This window comes from Mustela nivalis, assembly GCF_964662115.1.
Source record: "Mustela nivalis genome assembly, chromosome: 11".
Classification (NCBI taxonomy): domain Eukaryota; kingdom Metazoa; phylum Chordata; class Mammalia; order Carnivora; family Mustelidae; genus Mustela; species Mustela nivalis.
Window position 1 is genome coordinate 69006011 of NC_139030.1, and position 14932 is coordinate 69020942.

The 14932-nt window shown below is 38.4% G+C and overlaps 1 protein-coding gene across 1 annotated transcript; it reads right to left on the reverse strand.

The window, feature by feature from the left end:
- Positions 1-1155: 1155 nt before the first annotated feature.
- LOC309843752 (olfactory receptor 9S13-like) lies at positions 1156-2106 on the reverse strand (the record flags this gene model as incomplete). The annotated part of the gene is made up of 1 exon (XM_082689449.1): positions 1156-2106. One exon carries the CDS (start codon positions 2104-2106, stop codon positions 1156-1158), a length of 951 nt encoding a protein of 316 aa, XP_082545575.1.
- Between the last annotated feature and the right edge of the window lie 12826 nt (positions 2107-14932).

Sequence of the window (14932 nt, forward strand, 5' to 3'; positions counted from 1 at the left end):
TGGACAAATTATGGTATCTTCATTTAAGGAAATTTATATAGCAATGAAAATTAAAGAACTACTACTACACATAATCACAAGGATTAAATTCACAAAAAGAATATTACCCCAAAAAAGTACAAAAGAAGAAAAATTGTGTTCTTCTATTCATAGGAAGTTCACAGCAGACAAAACTAATCTGTGTTTTAGAGGGAGGATAGGTGTTAACCTTGCAGGGCGATGACTATAAGGAGGCAGGGGTATTGTGGAAACTGAGTAGGTTTCTTTCTACCTGGCTAGTGGTGATCTCTCTCAGTGGATATGGTTTGATATTTTTTCTGTAGATGCATAAAAGCTATATCTGTTTATACTTCATGTGTATCATTCTGTGACTAGGAAGGTGGATGTCACAGCTGGAGCTCTGGGTCATCTTTTCTAAAGTGTCTTCCATGCCCTTGGTGTCATGAAGCAGAGCCCAAGGGAGCTCCTTCCCCTGAATGAAACCAACGCATTTGCCTCAAACCACCAACCTGGCCCTTCTGTGAGAGAGGCCCTATTGTCAGACCTGAACCACTCCAGCCAAGCCTATTCCACCATGGAGAATGCCTTGGCCATGCATTAAATTATTATTTTAAACAGATATCTCTGGAAGTGGTATTTTAAGGATGACAGCCCATTTATGAGAGGCAAATGCTCATGTATGGCCAACAGGAGACAGCAAGACCCTGCATCTAGAGTACAAGAAGGTAGAGGTACAGTGTTTAAAACATCATTTTCTTACAAGTTAGATCAAGATGAACAAATATCTGACCTCTTTCCCACTAAATCTGGATGGCCCAGGGAGCCATGAGAAATAATAGGCAGAAGACCCACCCCTGCTTTGATGCCCAGTGATTGCCCTGCCCAGTCTTCATGTGATTCAAGTCATTCTTCCTTCTCTGAGCACTTATTGGGTGAAGTACATCCTTTTTTTTTCTATGAATTTCCCACTTAATAAACATCTTTTCCATTAAATGCTTTTAAGCAACGTTGATTGAAAGAGTAAATGAATGAGTTTCTTAACATATCCAATTCCATCTGGAAGTCGAAGTGGTTTTAGGGGGTCCTCATAGTTCAGTGTCTCTCTGAGACCTCCATCCAGCCTGCAGGGCACAGTCTTTTCCTCCAGTACATTCTTCACATGGCTGTGTGTTTCTGGCGCAGCCTCCACAGGGCCTCCTTCACATCCTTATTTCGCAGACTGTAGATGAGGGGATTGAGCATTGGGATGACCAGCGTGTAGAAGACAGAGACCACCTTGCCCTGCTCCATGGACTCAATTGCTCCTGGCTGGGCATACATGACAAAGACAGTACCAACAAAGAGTGTCACTGCAGCCATGTGGGAGCCACAGGTGGAGAAGACCTTGCGTCTCCCAGCTCCTGAGCGCATCCGCAGGATGGTCACCGTGATGTAGCCATAAGAGACGAGGACCACAGATGTCACACCCACAATTATGAGCCCACAGATGCCAAACAATATAAGTTCGTTAATGGCTGTGTTGCCACAGGCGAGCTGGAGCAGTGGGGGAACATCACAGAAGAAGTGGTTGATGTGGTTGGAGCTGCAGAATGGGAGGCGGAATGTGAAGCTGGTCTGCACAACAGAGTTGAGGCAGCCTCCACAGTAGGTGCCCAGAACCAGGCGAGTGCAGGCAGAGTGGCACATGGTGATAGGGTAGCGCAGGGGGCTGCAGATGGCCATGAAGCGGTCATAGGCCATGACACCCAGGAGGAAACCTTCAGTGGTGACCAGTAGGGAGAAAAAGAATAACTGGGTGGCACAGCCTGCTAAGGTGATGACCTTAGATGGGGAGAAGAAGTTCACCAGGGCATTGGGGGCAATAACAGATGAGTAGCACAAATCCAGGAAGGAGAGGTTCTTGAGGAAGAAGTACATTGGGGAGTGCAGGTGGGCATCCAGGGTGATAACCATGATCATGGTGAGGTTCCCCAGCATAGTCACCATGTACAGGGCCAGAAACACAGCAAAGAGCAGGGCCTGGGTCTCCAGGCCTCCCTTGAATCCCTCCAGCACAAAATCTTGAAAGTAAACCATGGAGAGGTTTCCATTTCTGGGGAGTGGCATGAACCTCAGTCCTCACCAGGGGAATTACAGTTCCAGTATTGGCAGACGAAGTAGGTCAAGCTAAACTTCCTGCTGAAGACTCTTAAGAAAAGATAACTGACAACAAAAAATCTGATTGAAGGTATAAGAGAGTTAATGGTTTAGTAAAGAATTACGAAACAAAATCCAAGATAAACACAGAGGTTTAGGGATTTCATTACTGAAACTTCTTCTTCTCTTGAGACATAAGGCAGTTTTGAAAATAAAGTCTGAGAGGCCAGGTATCTAAGCAGGGAGGTTTTTCCTGTCTTGAAGAGTTAATGCTGACAGTGGTTGATTACGAGGGACCACCCAGGTTGCACCATAGGAGTGAGTTAAATAAGGAGTAGGCAGGCAGTTCAGCTTCTGACTTTTTCAATCACTGAAATTGTATCAAGTATTATATGGTTTCACTTACTTGTGGAGCATAAGGAATAACACGGAGGACATTGGGAGATGGAGAAGAGAAGTGAGTTTGGGGAAACTGGAGGGGGAGACAAACCGTGAGAGATTGTGGACTCTGAGAAACAAACTGAGGGTTTTGGAGGGGAGGGAAGTGGGGGATTGGGTGAACCTGGTGATGGGTATTATGGAGGGCACATATTGCATGGAGCACTTGGTGTGATGCATAAACAATGAATGCTGGAACACTGAAAAGAAATAAAATAAAATGGAAAAAAAAAAGAGGTGATCTGAATGCTGGTGTCTCTGACACCTTGCAAAATATAAACACATCTCAAGAAGACACATTATCCTAGCCCTCAGTGTTATCCATAGAAGTTTTGTGTATATACTGCCAAACACACAATTCAAAAATTGAGGAGTTTCGGGACGCCTGGGTGGCTCAGTTGGTTAAGCAGCTGCCTTCGGCTCAGGTCGTGATCCCAGCGTCCTGGGATCGAGTCCCACATCGGGCTCCTTGCTCGGCGGGGAGCCTGCTTCTCCCTCTGCCTCTGCCTGCCATTCTGTCTGCCTGTGCTTACTTGCTTTCCCTCACCCTCTCTCTGACAAATAAATAAAATATTTAAAAAAAAAATTGAGGAGTTTCTGCAATATGAATTAAAATATCAGAAACAATAGAAAAACCCAAAGAGGTTTCAGATTTTGGAGTTAACATACATACAACCAATGAATCATTGAACATTATATCAAAAACTAGTAATGTGGTGTATGTTGACTATTTGATTTTAAATTAAAAAATGAAATTTATTATATTTAAAGACTAAGAATTTTAATAGTATTGTGGAAGTAATAAAGAGAATAGTGGGTAACTTTTTTTTTAAAGTACAATGACTAAAATTAGGAACTCAATGAATGGATTTTTCAGATTAGAAATTACTAAGGAGAAAATTTGTAAACTAGAATACAGATCAGTAGAAAATATTCAGAATGAAGCATTAAGAGAAAAGGGGTTGAGAGCTACCCTATAACCTGGCAATTGCACTACTGGATATTTACCCCAAAGATACAGATGTAGCAAAAAGAAAGGCCATATGCACCCCAGTACTCATAGCAGCAATGTCCACCATAGCCATACTGTGGAAAGAGCAGAGATGCCCTTCAACAGATGAATGGATAAAGAAGATGTGGTTCATATATACAATGTACTATTACTCAGCTATCAGAAATGATGAATACCCAACATTTGCATCAACATGGATGGGACTGGAGGAGATTATGCTGAGTGAAATAAGTCAAGCAAAGAAAGCCAGTTATCATATGGTTTCACTCAAAAGTGGAACATAAGGAATAGGAGAAGGAAGGGAAAAATGAAGGGGTGGAAATCAGAGGGGGAGATGAACCATGAGAGACCATGGACTCCATGAAACAAACTGAGGGTTTTAGAGGGGATGGGGTTAGAGGGATGGGCTAGTCCAGTGATGAGTATTAAGGAGGGCATGTATTGCATGGAGCACTGGGTTTTATATGTAAACAATGAATCTTGGAACACTACATAAAAAACTAATGATGTACTTTATGGTGGCTAACATTACAAATAATAATAAAAATAGGAAAAGAATTGAAAAATCAGAAACAAAGGTTAGAGACTAAAGATATAGAGACATACATAGTATGAGTTCCTAAAAAGGAGGGAAAGAGAGAAATAGGCTGAATCAGAACTTGAAGAGATAATGGCCAAGTATTATCTCAAACCAATGATTCATTAACCCTACAAAATCAAAGCAGGATTTATACAAAGAACACCACACTTAGACATATCATACTAAAAGTATTTAGAACCAAAGTAAAGAAAAAAATGTTAAAAGCAGCCTGAGAAGGAAGACATAGTCACTCCAGGGGCACCTGGGTGGCACAGTTGGTCAGGCCTCTGACTCTTGGTTTTGGCTCAGGTCATTATCTCAGGGTTGTGAGATTGGGCCCCATGGGAGTATGCACTCAGTGTGGAGTATGCTTGAGACTCTCCCTCTCTGTCTCCCACTGCCCCTTCCCCTAAAATCAATCAATCAATCTTTTTTTTTTTTTAAAGGAGACATAGTCACTTCAAAGTATTAACTTTAAAATTAAGACTGACAGTTGGCTTACAGATTAAAAATAATGAATTGATGGGTGGGTGGGAAGTTGGGGTACCAGGTGGTGGGTATTATAGAGGGCACGGATTGCATGAGCCCTGGGTGTGGTGAAAAAATAAAGAATACTGTTATGCCAAAAAAAAATTCCATGGGGGGGGGGAGTCAACATAAAAAAATAAAAAAATAATGGAAGCCAAAGTAAAAGGAGTATATTTTCCTTTGTTCAAAGAAAACAATTACCACTGGAATTCTATATCTACCCAAAATATCCTTCAAGACTCAAAATGAATTTAGCAATAATGGTTTATAACTTCAATACTCCATTTTCAATAATGAATAGAACAGCAAAACTAAATATCAGTAAGGAAATAATGGATTTGGACAACATTAAAAGCCAAATAGACCTCACAAGCATATGTAGAACACACTATATCCAACAAGAGCAGAATACATTCTTCTCTGGTGCACATGGCACATTACCTGGATAGACCATATGTTAGTTCACAAAGCAAGTCTCAATAAATTTTAAAAGATTTAAATTATACTATGCTCTCCAAACAAAATAAAATGAAATCACAAATCAATAACATAAAGCAATTTGGAAAACTTACAAATATATGGAAGCTAAACAACACATCTTTAAATCACCAGTGGGTAAAAGAAGGAATCAAAATGGAAATTAAAAAGTATTTTGAGATTAATGAAAATGGGATACAACATACCAAAACTTAGGAAATGTAATGAAAGAAGGACACAGAAATTTATAGCTATAAACACCAACATTGAAAAAAGATTTCAAATCAATAATTTAACTTTCCATCTTGGAAAAGAAAGGAAAAGAACACAAAACTAATGTCAAAGCAAATAGAAGGAATGAAATAATAAAGATTAGAGAACAGTAAAATAAAAGCAGAATATCAATGACACTAAAAGTTGGTTCTTTGAAGAGTTTAACAAACTTGACAAAACTTTAGCTAAATTGACAAAAAAAAAAAAGTCAGAAGACTTGAATTTCTAAAATCAGGAAAGAAAGCAGAGAATGGCTTCTGACCTTACAGAAATAAAAAGTATTATAAGAACATATTAGAACAATTGTATGCCAACACATCAGCTAACCTAGGAGAAATGAACAAATTCCTGGAAACACACAAACTAATATAACTGACTCAAGGAGAAACAGAAAATCTGAGCAGATGTGTAATAAACAGATTGAGTCAGTAGTCAAAAAACTTTTCCAGCAAAGAAAAGCTCAGGACCAGATGGTTTCACTCGTGGCTTTTAACAAATTTTTCAAAAATAAACACTGGGTGTGGTACATAAACAATGAGTCTTGGAACACTGAAAATATAAAATAAAATATAAAAGTTAACACCAGTACATCTCAAACTCTAAAAAAATAGAATAGGAGAAAACTCTTCCTAATTCATTTCTTAAGGTCTGTACTGTTTTAACACTAAATTGAGATAAAGATATTGCAAAAAAATGAAGCTACTGATCAGTATCTATTATAAATATAGATACATAAATCCTTAACAAAATATTAGCAAGCTAAATCCAGAAGACCTTTAAAATGGATTATAAAGCATAACCAAGTGAGAATTATCCCACGAATGCAAGAGTGGTTCAATATACAAAAATCATTCAATATAATACACCATACAAATGGAGTTAAGGGAACAAAAACACATAATAATCTCAGTAATACAGAAAAACTATGAAACGCTGCTGAAATAAATTAAAGAAGACCCACATAAATGTAAGGTTATCCCATTTTCATAGACTGGAAGACTTAATATTGTCAAGATGCAGTACTCCCCAAATTTATATACAGATTCAATGCAATCCTATAAAATTTCTAATTGCCTTTCTTTTTGGCAAAAATTGACCCTAAATAGCAAAAAAATAAAAAAATTTTTTTAAAGAAATTAAGTAGCATGGTACTGGCATAAAAATAGACACATAGACCAGTGGAACAGAGTAGAGAGCCCAGATATGGACCCTCAACTCTATGGTCAAATAATCTTTGACAAAACAGGAAAAAATATACAGTGGAAAAAAGACAGTCTCTTCAATAAATGGTGCTGGGAAAACTGGGCAGCTATATGTAGAAGAATGAAACTCAACCATTCTCTTACACCGTACACAAAGATAAACTCAAAATGGATAAAAGACCTCAACATGAGACAGGAATCCATCAGAATCCTAGAGGAGAACATAGGCAGTAATCTCTTCAGTATTAGCCACAGCAACTTCTTTCAAGATATGTCTCCAAAGGCAAAGGAAACAAAAGCAAAAATGAACTTTTAGGACTTCATCAAAATCAAAAGCTTTGGACAGCAAAGGAAACAGTCAAGAAAACAAAGAGGCAACCCACGGAATGGAAGAAGATATTTGCAAATGACAGTACAGACAAAAGGTTGATATCCAGGATCTATAAAGAACTCCTCAAACTCAATACACACAAAACAGACAATCATATCAAAAAATGGGCAGAAGATATGAACAGACACTTCTCCAATGAAGACATACAAATGGCTATCAGACACATGAAAAAATGTTCATCATCACTAGCCATCAGGGAGATTCAAATTAAAACCACCTTGAGATACCACCTTACACCAATTAGAATGGCCAAAATTAGCAAGACAGGAAACAACATGTGTTGGAGGGGATGCGGAGAAAGGGGAACCGTCTTCCACTGTTGGTGGGAATGCAAGTTGGTGCAGCCACTTTGGAGAACAGTGTGGAGATTCCTCAAGCTCTAAAAATAGAGCTTCCCTATGACCCTGAAATTGCACTACTGGGTATTTACCCCAAAGATACAGATGTAGTGAAAAGAAGGGCCACCTGTACCCCAATGTTTATAGCAGCAATGGCCACGGTCGCCAAACTGTAGAAAGAACCAAGACACCCTTCAACGGGCGAATGGATAAAGAAGATGTGGTCCATATACATTATGGAGTATTATTCCTCCATCAGAAAAGATGAATACCCAACTTTTGTATCAGCATGGATGGGACTGGAAGAGATTATGCTGAGTGAAATAAGTCAAGCAGAGAGAGTCAATTATCATATGGTTTCACTTATTTGTGGAGCATAACAAATAGCATGGAGGACAGTGGGGGTTAGAGAGGAGAAGGGAGTTGAGGGAAATTGGAAGAGGAGATGAACCATGAGAGACTATGGACTCTGAAAAACAATCTGAGGGGTTTGAAGGGGCGGGGGGGTGGGAGGTTGGGGAAACCAGGTGGTGGGTATTAGAGAGGTCATGGATTGCATGGAGATCTGGGTGTGGTGCAAAAACAATGAATACTGTTACACTGAAAATAAATTTTAAAAAATTAAAAAAAAAAAGAAATTAGGAGGACTAACACTTCCTGACTTCAAAACTTACTAAGAAGCAGAACAGTGTTGTGCTAGTGCAAGAACAGACATAGACCAATGGAATAGAACCAAGAATCTAGAATAAAATCACACATCTGCAGTTTTCAACAAGGGAACCAAGGACACCATTCAATAGTGAAAAAATAGTCTTCAGTGATCAGAAAACTGAATATCCATATGCATACAAAAGATTACATTAAGAACTTTTCCACCACAAACAAAAATTAACTCAAAATGGACAAAGACCTAAATGCAAGTGCAAAAACTATAGAAGTATTAGAGTAGAAAGAGCTATCAGTGTAAATTATTGTGACTTGGGATTAGTCATCAGTTTCTTATATGATATCAAAGAACAAACAACAAAGTAGAAAAATAAAAAGTAAAATAAATAGACAAATTGAACTTTATTCTAATTAAAATCTTCTGCATCAAAGGACACTATCATAAAGATGAAAACAAGCCCCATATTATGGGAGAAAATATTGACAAATTTTATATCTAATAAGGATCTAGTATCCATGAAATATACAGAACACTTTCAACTCTGCAAGAAAAAGACAAACAGTCAAATTTTCAAATGGGCAAAGGACTTGCATGGACATTTTCTCTAAAGAAAATATACAACTGGCCAATAAGTATAAGGGAAGATGTTCAATGTCATTAGCCATTAGGAAAATGTGGATCAAAACCACTATGAGATGCCATTTTACTCTTTAGAATGGCTACATTTTTTAAAGATAGAGAATAATAAATGTTTGTGAGAATTTGGGAAAATTATAACTCACATACATTGCTGTTACAAATAAACAAGTGGTGTAGCCTCTGTAGAAAGTAGCCTTGCCATTCCTCAAAAAGTTAAATGTAGAATTCCCATATGACCCACCATAAGCTACATAAAGTTATGTGCCCAAGACAACTGACAATATATGTTCACATATAAGCCTGTACACAAGTGTTCATAAGAGCAATATTCATGATAATCAAAAGGTGAATGCAAGCCAAATGTCCGTCACATGATGAATAGAGAAATAAAATGTGAAATATTCATATAGTGGAACAATATTCAGCCATGAAATGAAGTTTTGTTTTGTTTTGTTTTTTGAGAGAGAGAGAAAGAGAAAAAGCAAGAGAGTGAGCACACAAGAAAGCAAGGGGAAGGGCAGAGGGAGAGAAAGGGAGAGGGAGAATCTTAAGCAGGCTCCATGCCCAGCATGGAGTCTAACATGGGGCTTGATCTCACAACCCTGAGATCATGACCTGAGCCCAAATCAAGAGTCAGATGCTTAACTGACTGAGCCATCCAGGCAACCTGAAAGAAATAGAATTCTAAAACAAGATACTACATGGGTGAGCCTTGAAAACAATATGCTGAGTAAATGAAGATTGACACAAAAGACTGCATATTCTATAATTCCAGTTATATAAAGTGTGCACAGCCATCCAGGCAACCTGAAAGAAATAGAATTCTAAAACAAGATACTACATGGGTGAGCCTTGAAAACAATATGCTGAGTAAATAAAGATTGACACAAAAGACTGCATATTCTATAATTCCAGTTATATAAAGTGTGCAGAGCACGGACAGAAGTATATTTTTATTTGCCAAAATACGGTTGGGGGAGAGGGAAGGAGAGTGCTGATGGGTACAGGGTTTCTCTCTGTGTTGAAACTATTCTGGAACCAGAGAGGGGTTATGGTTGAACAACACTGTGGATATAATATAAAATGAAACACCACACTTGTTTGTACAGTTTGAACTGGTAAAATTGTGACTTTTATGTTATGTGAGAATTGCTCCTCAATTTAAAATGTTAAAAATAATTTAAAAATAATGAGAGTGAAATAAGAGCTTTCACCAGCATTTTAAAATGAGAGAATTTAATTGAAGGACATTGAATATGTTAAAAGTCCACACATTCATGATAGTAAAAAAAACAAAAAACCCTCCTTCATTGGCTATCTTTAGAGGATGATGCTGAGGGAATCCACACAGTGGCCCTCACAATAATGAAATAATTGTTTAGAGAGATTTTCCCTTTATAGAATATTGCAACTAATAAATGAAGAATTAATTGCAGAATTTGAATATTATCATGTTATAAATGATGAAATAAGTTTAGGTAAGATTACTAATGGCCACTAATATTACAAAACAAGAGATTCAGCCAGGTGGGCTTCTCAGTGGAAATAAACACAACAGTTATGAAATATTCCTGTCAAAAAATCAATCATGAGTCAGACTGAGACTCTAGACCTAATGGTTTACAGGAAATATAAGAAGCAAAAGAATATGCTAATTAACACTACAGGGATGTGATTAGCAACATGAGAAGCTTTGTGTGATAAAATGACCTGTTTTTTTTTTTAATAAATAAGTTGAAGTAATAATTTTTTAAAAAGATTTTATTTATTTATTTCACAGACAGAGATCACAAGTAGGCAGAGAGGCAGGGAGAGGGGGAGGAAGCAGGCTCCCTGCTGAGTAGAGAGCCAGATGCAGGACTTGATGCCAGGACTCTGGGATCATGATCTGAGCCGAAGGCAGAGGTTTTAACCTACTGAGCCACCCAGGCGCCCCTGAAATAATAATTTTGAAATGAAAATAGAGGGACATCACATTGAAATACCACCTTACACCAGTTAGAATGGCCAAAATTAGCAAGATAGGAAATAACGTGTGCTGGAGAGGATATGGAGAAAGGGGAACCCTCCTACACTGTTGGTGGGAATACAAGTTGGTGCAGCCACTTTGGAAAACAGTGTGGAGATTCCTCAAGCTCTAAAAATAGAGCTTCCCTATGACCTTGCAATTGCATTACTGGGTATTTACCCCAAATATACAGATGTAGTGAAAAGAAGGGCCATCTGTACCCCAATGTTCATAGCAGCAATGGCTATGGTCGCCAAACTGTGGAAAGAACCAAGATGCCCTTCAATGGACAAATGGATAAGGAAGATGTGGTCCATATACACTATGGAGTATTATGCCTCCATCAGAAAGGATGAATACCCAACTTTTGTATCAACATTGATGGGACTAGAAGAGATTATGCTGAGTGAAGTAAGTCAAGCAGAGAGAGTCATTTATCATATGGTTTCACTTATTTGTGGAGCATAACAAATAGCATGGAGGACATAGGAAGATGGAGAGGAGAAGGGAGTTGAGGGAAATTGGAAGGGGAGACGAACCATGGGAGACTATGGACTCTGAAAAACAATCTGAGGGTTTTGAAGGGATGGGGGTGGGAGGTTGGGGAGCCAGGTGGTGGGTATTATGGAGGGCACATATTGCATGGAGCACTGGGTGTGGTGCATAAACAATGAATTCTGTTACACTGAAAAGAAATTAAATAAAAAGAATTTAATATATAAAAAAGAAAATAGAGGGACAGACAGCCAGTGAATTAGAGACTTAGGGGACATCAACAAAACACAGTGTATGGACCTCATTGAGTCCTATTTCAAAACAAATTGTAAAAGAAAAAGAGTCAATCAGGACAATTAAAACACTAAATGGAAATTTTATAATAAGAAGTAGTTGTTAATTGTTTTATGAATAATAGTAACATTAAAGTTGTCTTTCTGTAAAGTCCTCACCATTTAGAGGGATTAGATATGATTGGCTCTAAGTTGATAATTGTTGAAGTTGGTTGGTGCAAATAAGTAATCCATTACTACTCCAGCTTTGTATATGTGTGTTTGAGAACATGCATTATAAAAAGAGACATACATCTAAAATTAAGGTAAAGCTAAGCAGAGAGAATTTGTAGACACACACAGGAGAAAAGTAGAGATGACCCTCAGTTAGCAGGAGACTGACCCATGGTAGGTTAAAAATGCAGAGAGTAAAATACACCACAACAAATAGGTAACTTGGGAGGAAGTAGACTTAAAAGCATTTCCCCACTGTTCAGAAAATCAAGAGAAATACTAATGAGTTGTGTTAAGTCAATATTCATAGCAGCAATCGCCATAGTCGCCAAACTGTGGAAAGAGCCAAGATGCCCTTCAACAGACAAATGGATAAAGAAGATATGGTCCATTTATACAATGGAATATTATGCCTCCATCAGAAATGATGAATACCCATCTTTTTATCAACATGGACGGGACTGGAGGAGATTATGCTGAGTGAAATAAGTCAAGCAGAGAAAGTCAATTATCATATGGTTTCACTTACTTGTGGAGCCTAAGGAATAACATGGAGGACATTAGGAGAAGGAAAGGAAAAGTGGATTGGGGGAAATCAGGGGGCAGGGGAGATGAAGCATGAGAGACTGTAGACTTTGAGAAACAAACTGAGGGTTTTGGAGGGGTCGGGGGGATGGGTGAGCCTGGTGGTGAGTATTATGGAGGACACATATTGCATGGAGCACTGGGTATGGTGCATAAACAATGACTCTTGGCACACTGAGAAAATTAAATTAAAACAAAACAAAAATACAAGTTGTAATTTGTTCACAACCACTAAAAGTAAAAGAAAAAAAAAAGAGTAAACAAATGTAAAATTTCCAAGCTAATATAAAGAAAAAGTGGCACATGTGCCACCCTATGACCCTGCAATTGCACTACTGGGTATTTACCCCAAAGATACAGATGTAGTGAAAGCAGGGTCATCTGTACTCCAATGTTCATAGCAGCAATTGCCACAATTGCCAAACTGTGGAAAGAGCCAAAATGCCCTTCTTGGACCTCTTGATGAATGGATAAAGATATGGTCCATATATATAATGGAGTATTATGCCTCCATCAGAAAGGATGAATGCCCAGTTTTTGTATCAATATGGATGGGACTGGAGGAGATTATGCTGAGAGAAATAAATCAAGAAGAGAGTCAATTATCATATGGTCTCACTTGTGGAGCATAAGAAATAACATGGAGGACATTAAGAGAAGGAAAGGAAAAGTGAATTGGGGGAAATCAGAGGGGAGATGAACCATGAGAGACTGTGGACTCTGAGAAACAAACTGAGGTTTTGGACAGGAGGGGTACAGATAGGAGGTTAGGTGAGCCTGGTGGTGGGTATTAAGGAGGGCATGTATTGCATGGAGCACTGGGTGTGGTGCATAAACAATGACTCTTGGAACACTGGGAAAATCAAATTAAAAAAAAAAGAAGGGCCATATGCACCCCAATGTTTATAGCAGCAATGTCCACAATAGCCAAACTGTGGAAAGAGCTAGGATACCCTTCAATAGACAAATGGATAAAGAAGATGTGGTCTATACAGCCATCAGAAAGGATGAATACCCACCATTTGTAACAACATGGATGGAGCCAGAAGGGATTATGCTAAGTGAAATAAGTCAAACAGAGAAAGTCAATTATCATATGGTTTCACTTATTGTGGAACATAAGGAATTGCATGGAGGACATTAGGAGAAGGAAGGGAAAAATGAAGGGGGAATAATTGGAGTGGGAGATGAACCATGAAAAACTATAGACTCCAGGAAACAAACTAAGGATTTTAGAGGGGAGGGCGGTGGGGAATGGGTGAGTCTGGTGATGGATATTAAGGAGTGTATAGATTGCATGGAGCACTGGGTGTATGCAAACAATGAATCATGGAACACCACATCAAAAACTAATGTACTGTATGGTGACTCACATAACAAAAAAAAAGGGGGAAGAAAGAATAAAAAACCGTCATTGATAACAGATGGTGTGATTGTGTACATAAAAGATCCATTTAATGGATTTCTGTTATCAATAAATTATGAACATCAATATGTGAATTTAGAAGACTTGCTAAGTATAGCATCATATATAGAATTAATATTTCCATGGGCCAATAGAAAACAGCTAGAAAATGACCATTCAAAAGTGATATCATGTCAGTAACCTGCAACTATCCATTACCAAATATGTGTAAAATTTTTTTGCAAAAAACTTGAGAGAAACCAAAGTAGACTTAAGTAACATGGCAGGCTGTGCAAGATTCCCAAACTGGCACACTCAATATTGCATAAATGCCAATTCTCCCCACACTGAGCTGAGTCAGTGCGATCCCAGTGATTTTTATTTGTGGAATCTTAAAAGCTGATCCTAAAATGTGTATTGAAATGTGCAAAATCAAATGTGTCCAAGACATTCTGGAAAAGAGAAACAGCGTGGGGGGATTTGTGCTACCAGATAGCGACTCATAAGTAGCAGTAATGAAACAGTTTTGGTGGCAGAGGATAGACTGTGTGCTGATGGAACAGAACAGAGAGCCTGGAAATCAATCCTGTGCTTATCTCGACATCCAATTCACCAAACAGTAGGAAAGTGGGAAAATCTGGGACAATTGATAGTCATCTGGTAAATAGTGAGATTTAACTCTTACTTCAGACTATCCACAAAAAGCAATCACAGGCTGAATGCAGAAAGGGTGATGGTCGTTAAGGAGGGCATGTGATGTGGTGAGCACTGGGTGTTAGACACAACTGATGAATTATTGAACACTACATCTGAAACTAATGAGGTACTATATGTTGGGTAATTGAATTTGAATAAAAAAATAAATTTGAAAGCAAAATAGCAAAGACAATACAGAAGACCTTCATGGCCCTAGTGCAGGAAAGTATCTCCCCAGTTGCCTAAGCAAGGAACAAAAAGTACTAAGCATAAAGGAAATACCCTGTGGATAGAACTACATGAAAATCGAGACAGTCTTCAGAGTGTGTAAAGGCAAACCACAGCTTGGGAAGACATACTTGTGGAATATGAAGGGGAAAATGACTTGTCTGCACAATACAGAAATAATCCTTAGACACACAAGAAAGAGAACTCAGTAAATACAGGCAAGAGGCTGGTAGAAGTGACACACAAAGAGAGGAGCCAAATGTGCACAACCCTGCATCAGGAAAAAGTTCACACGTTAGTGAGGTGCTCGTGCACACCCACTACATCT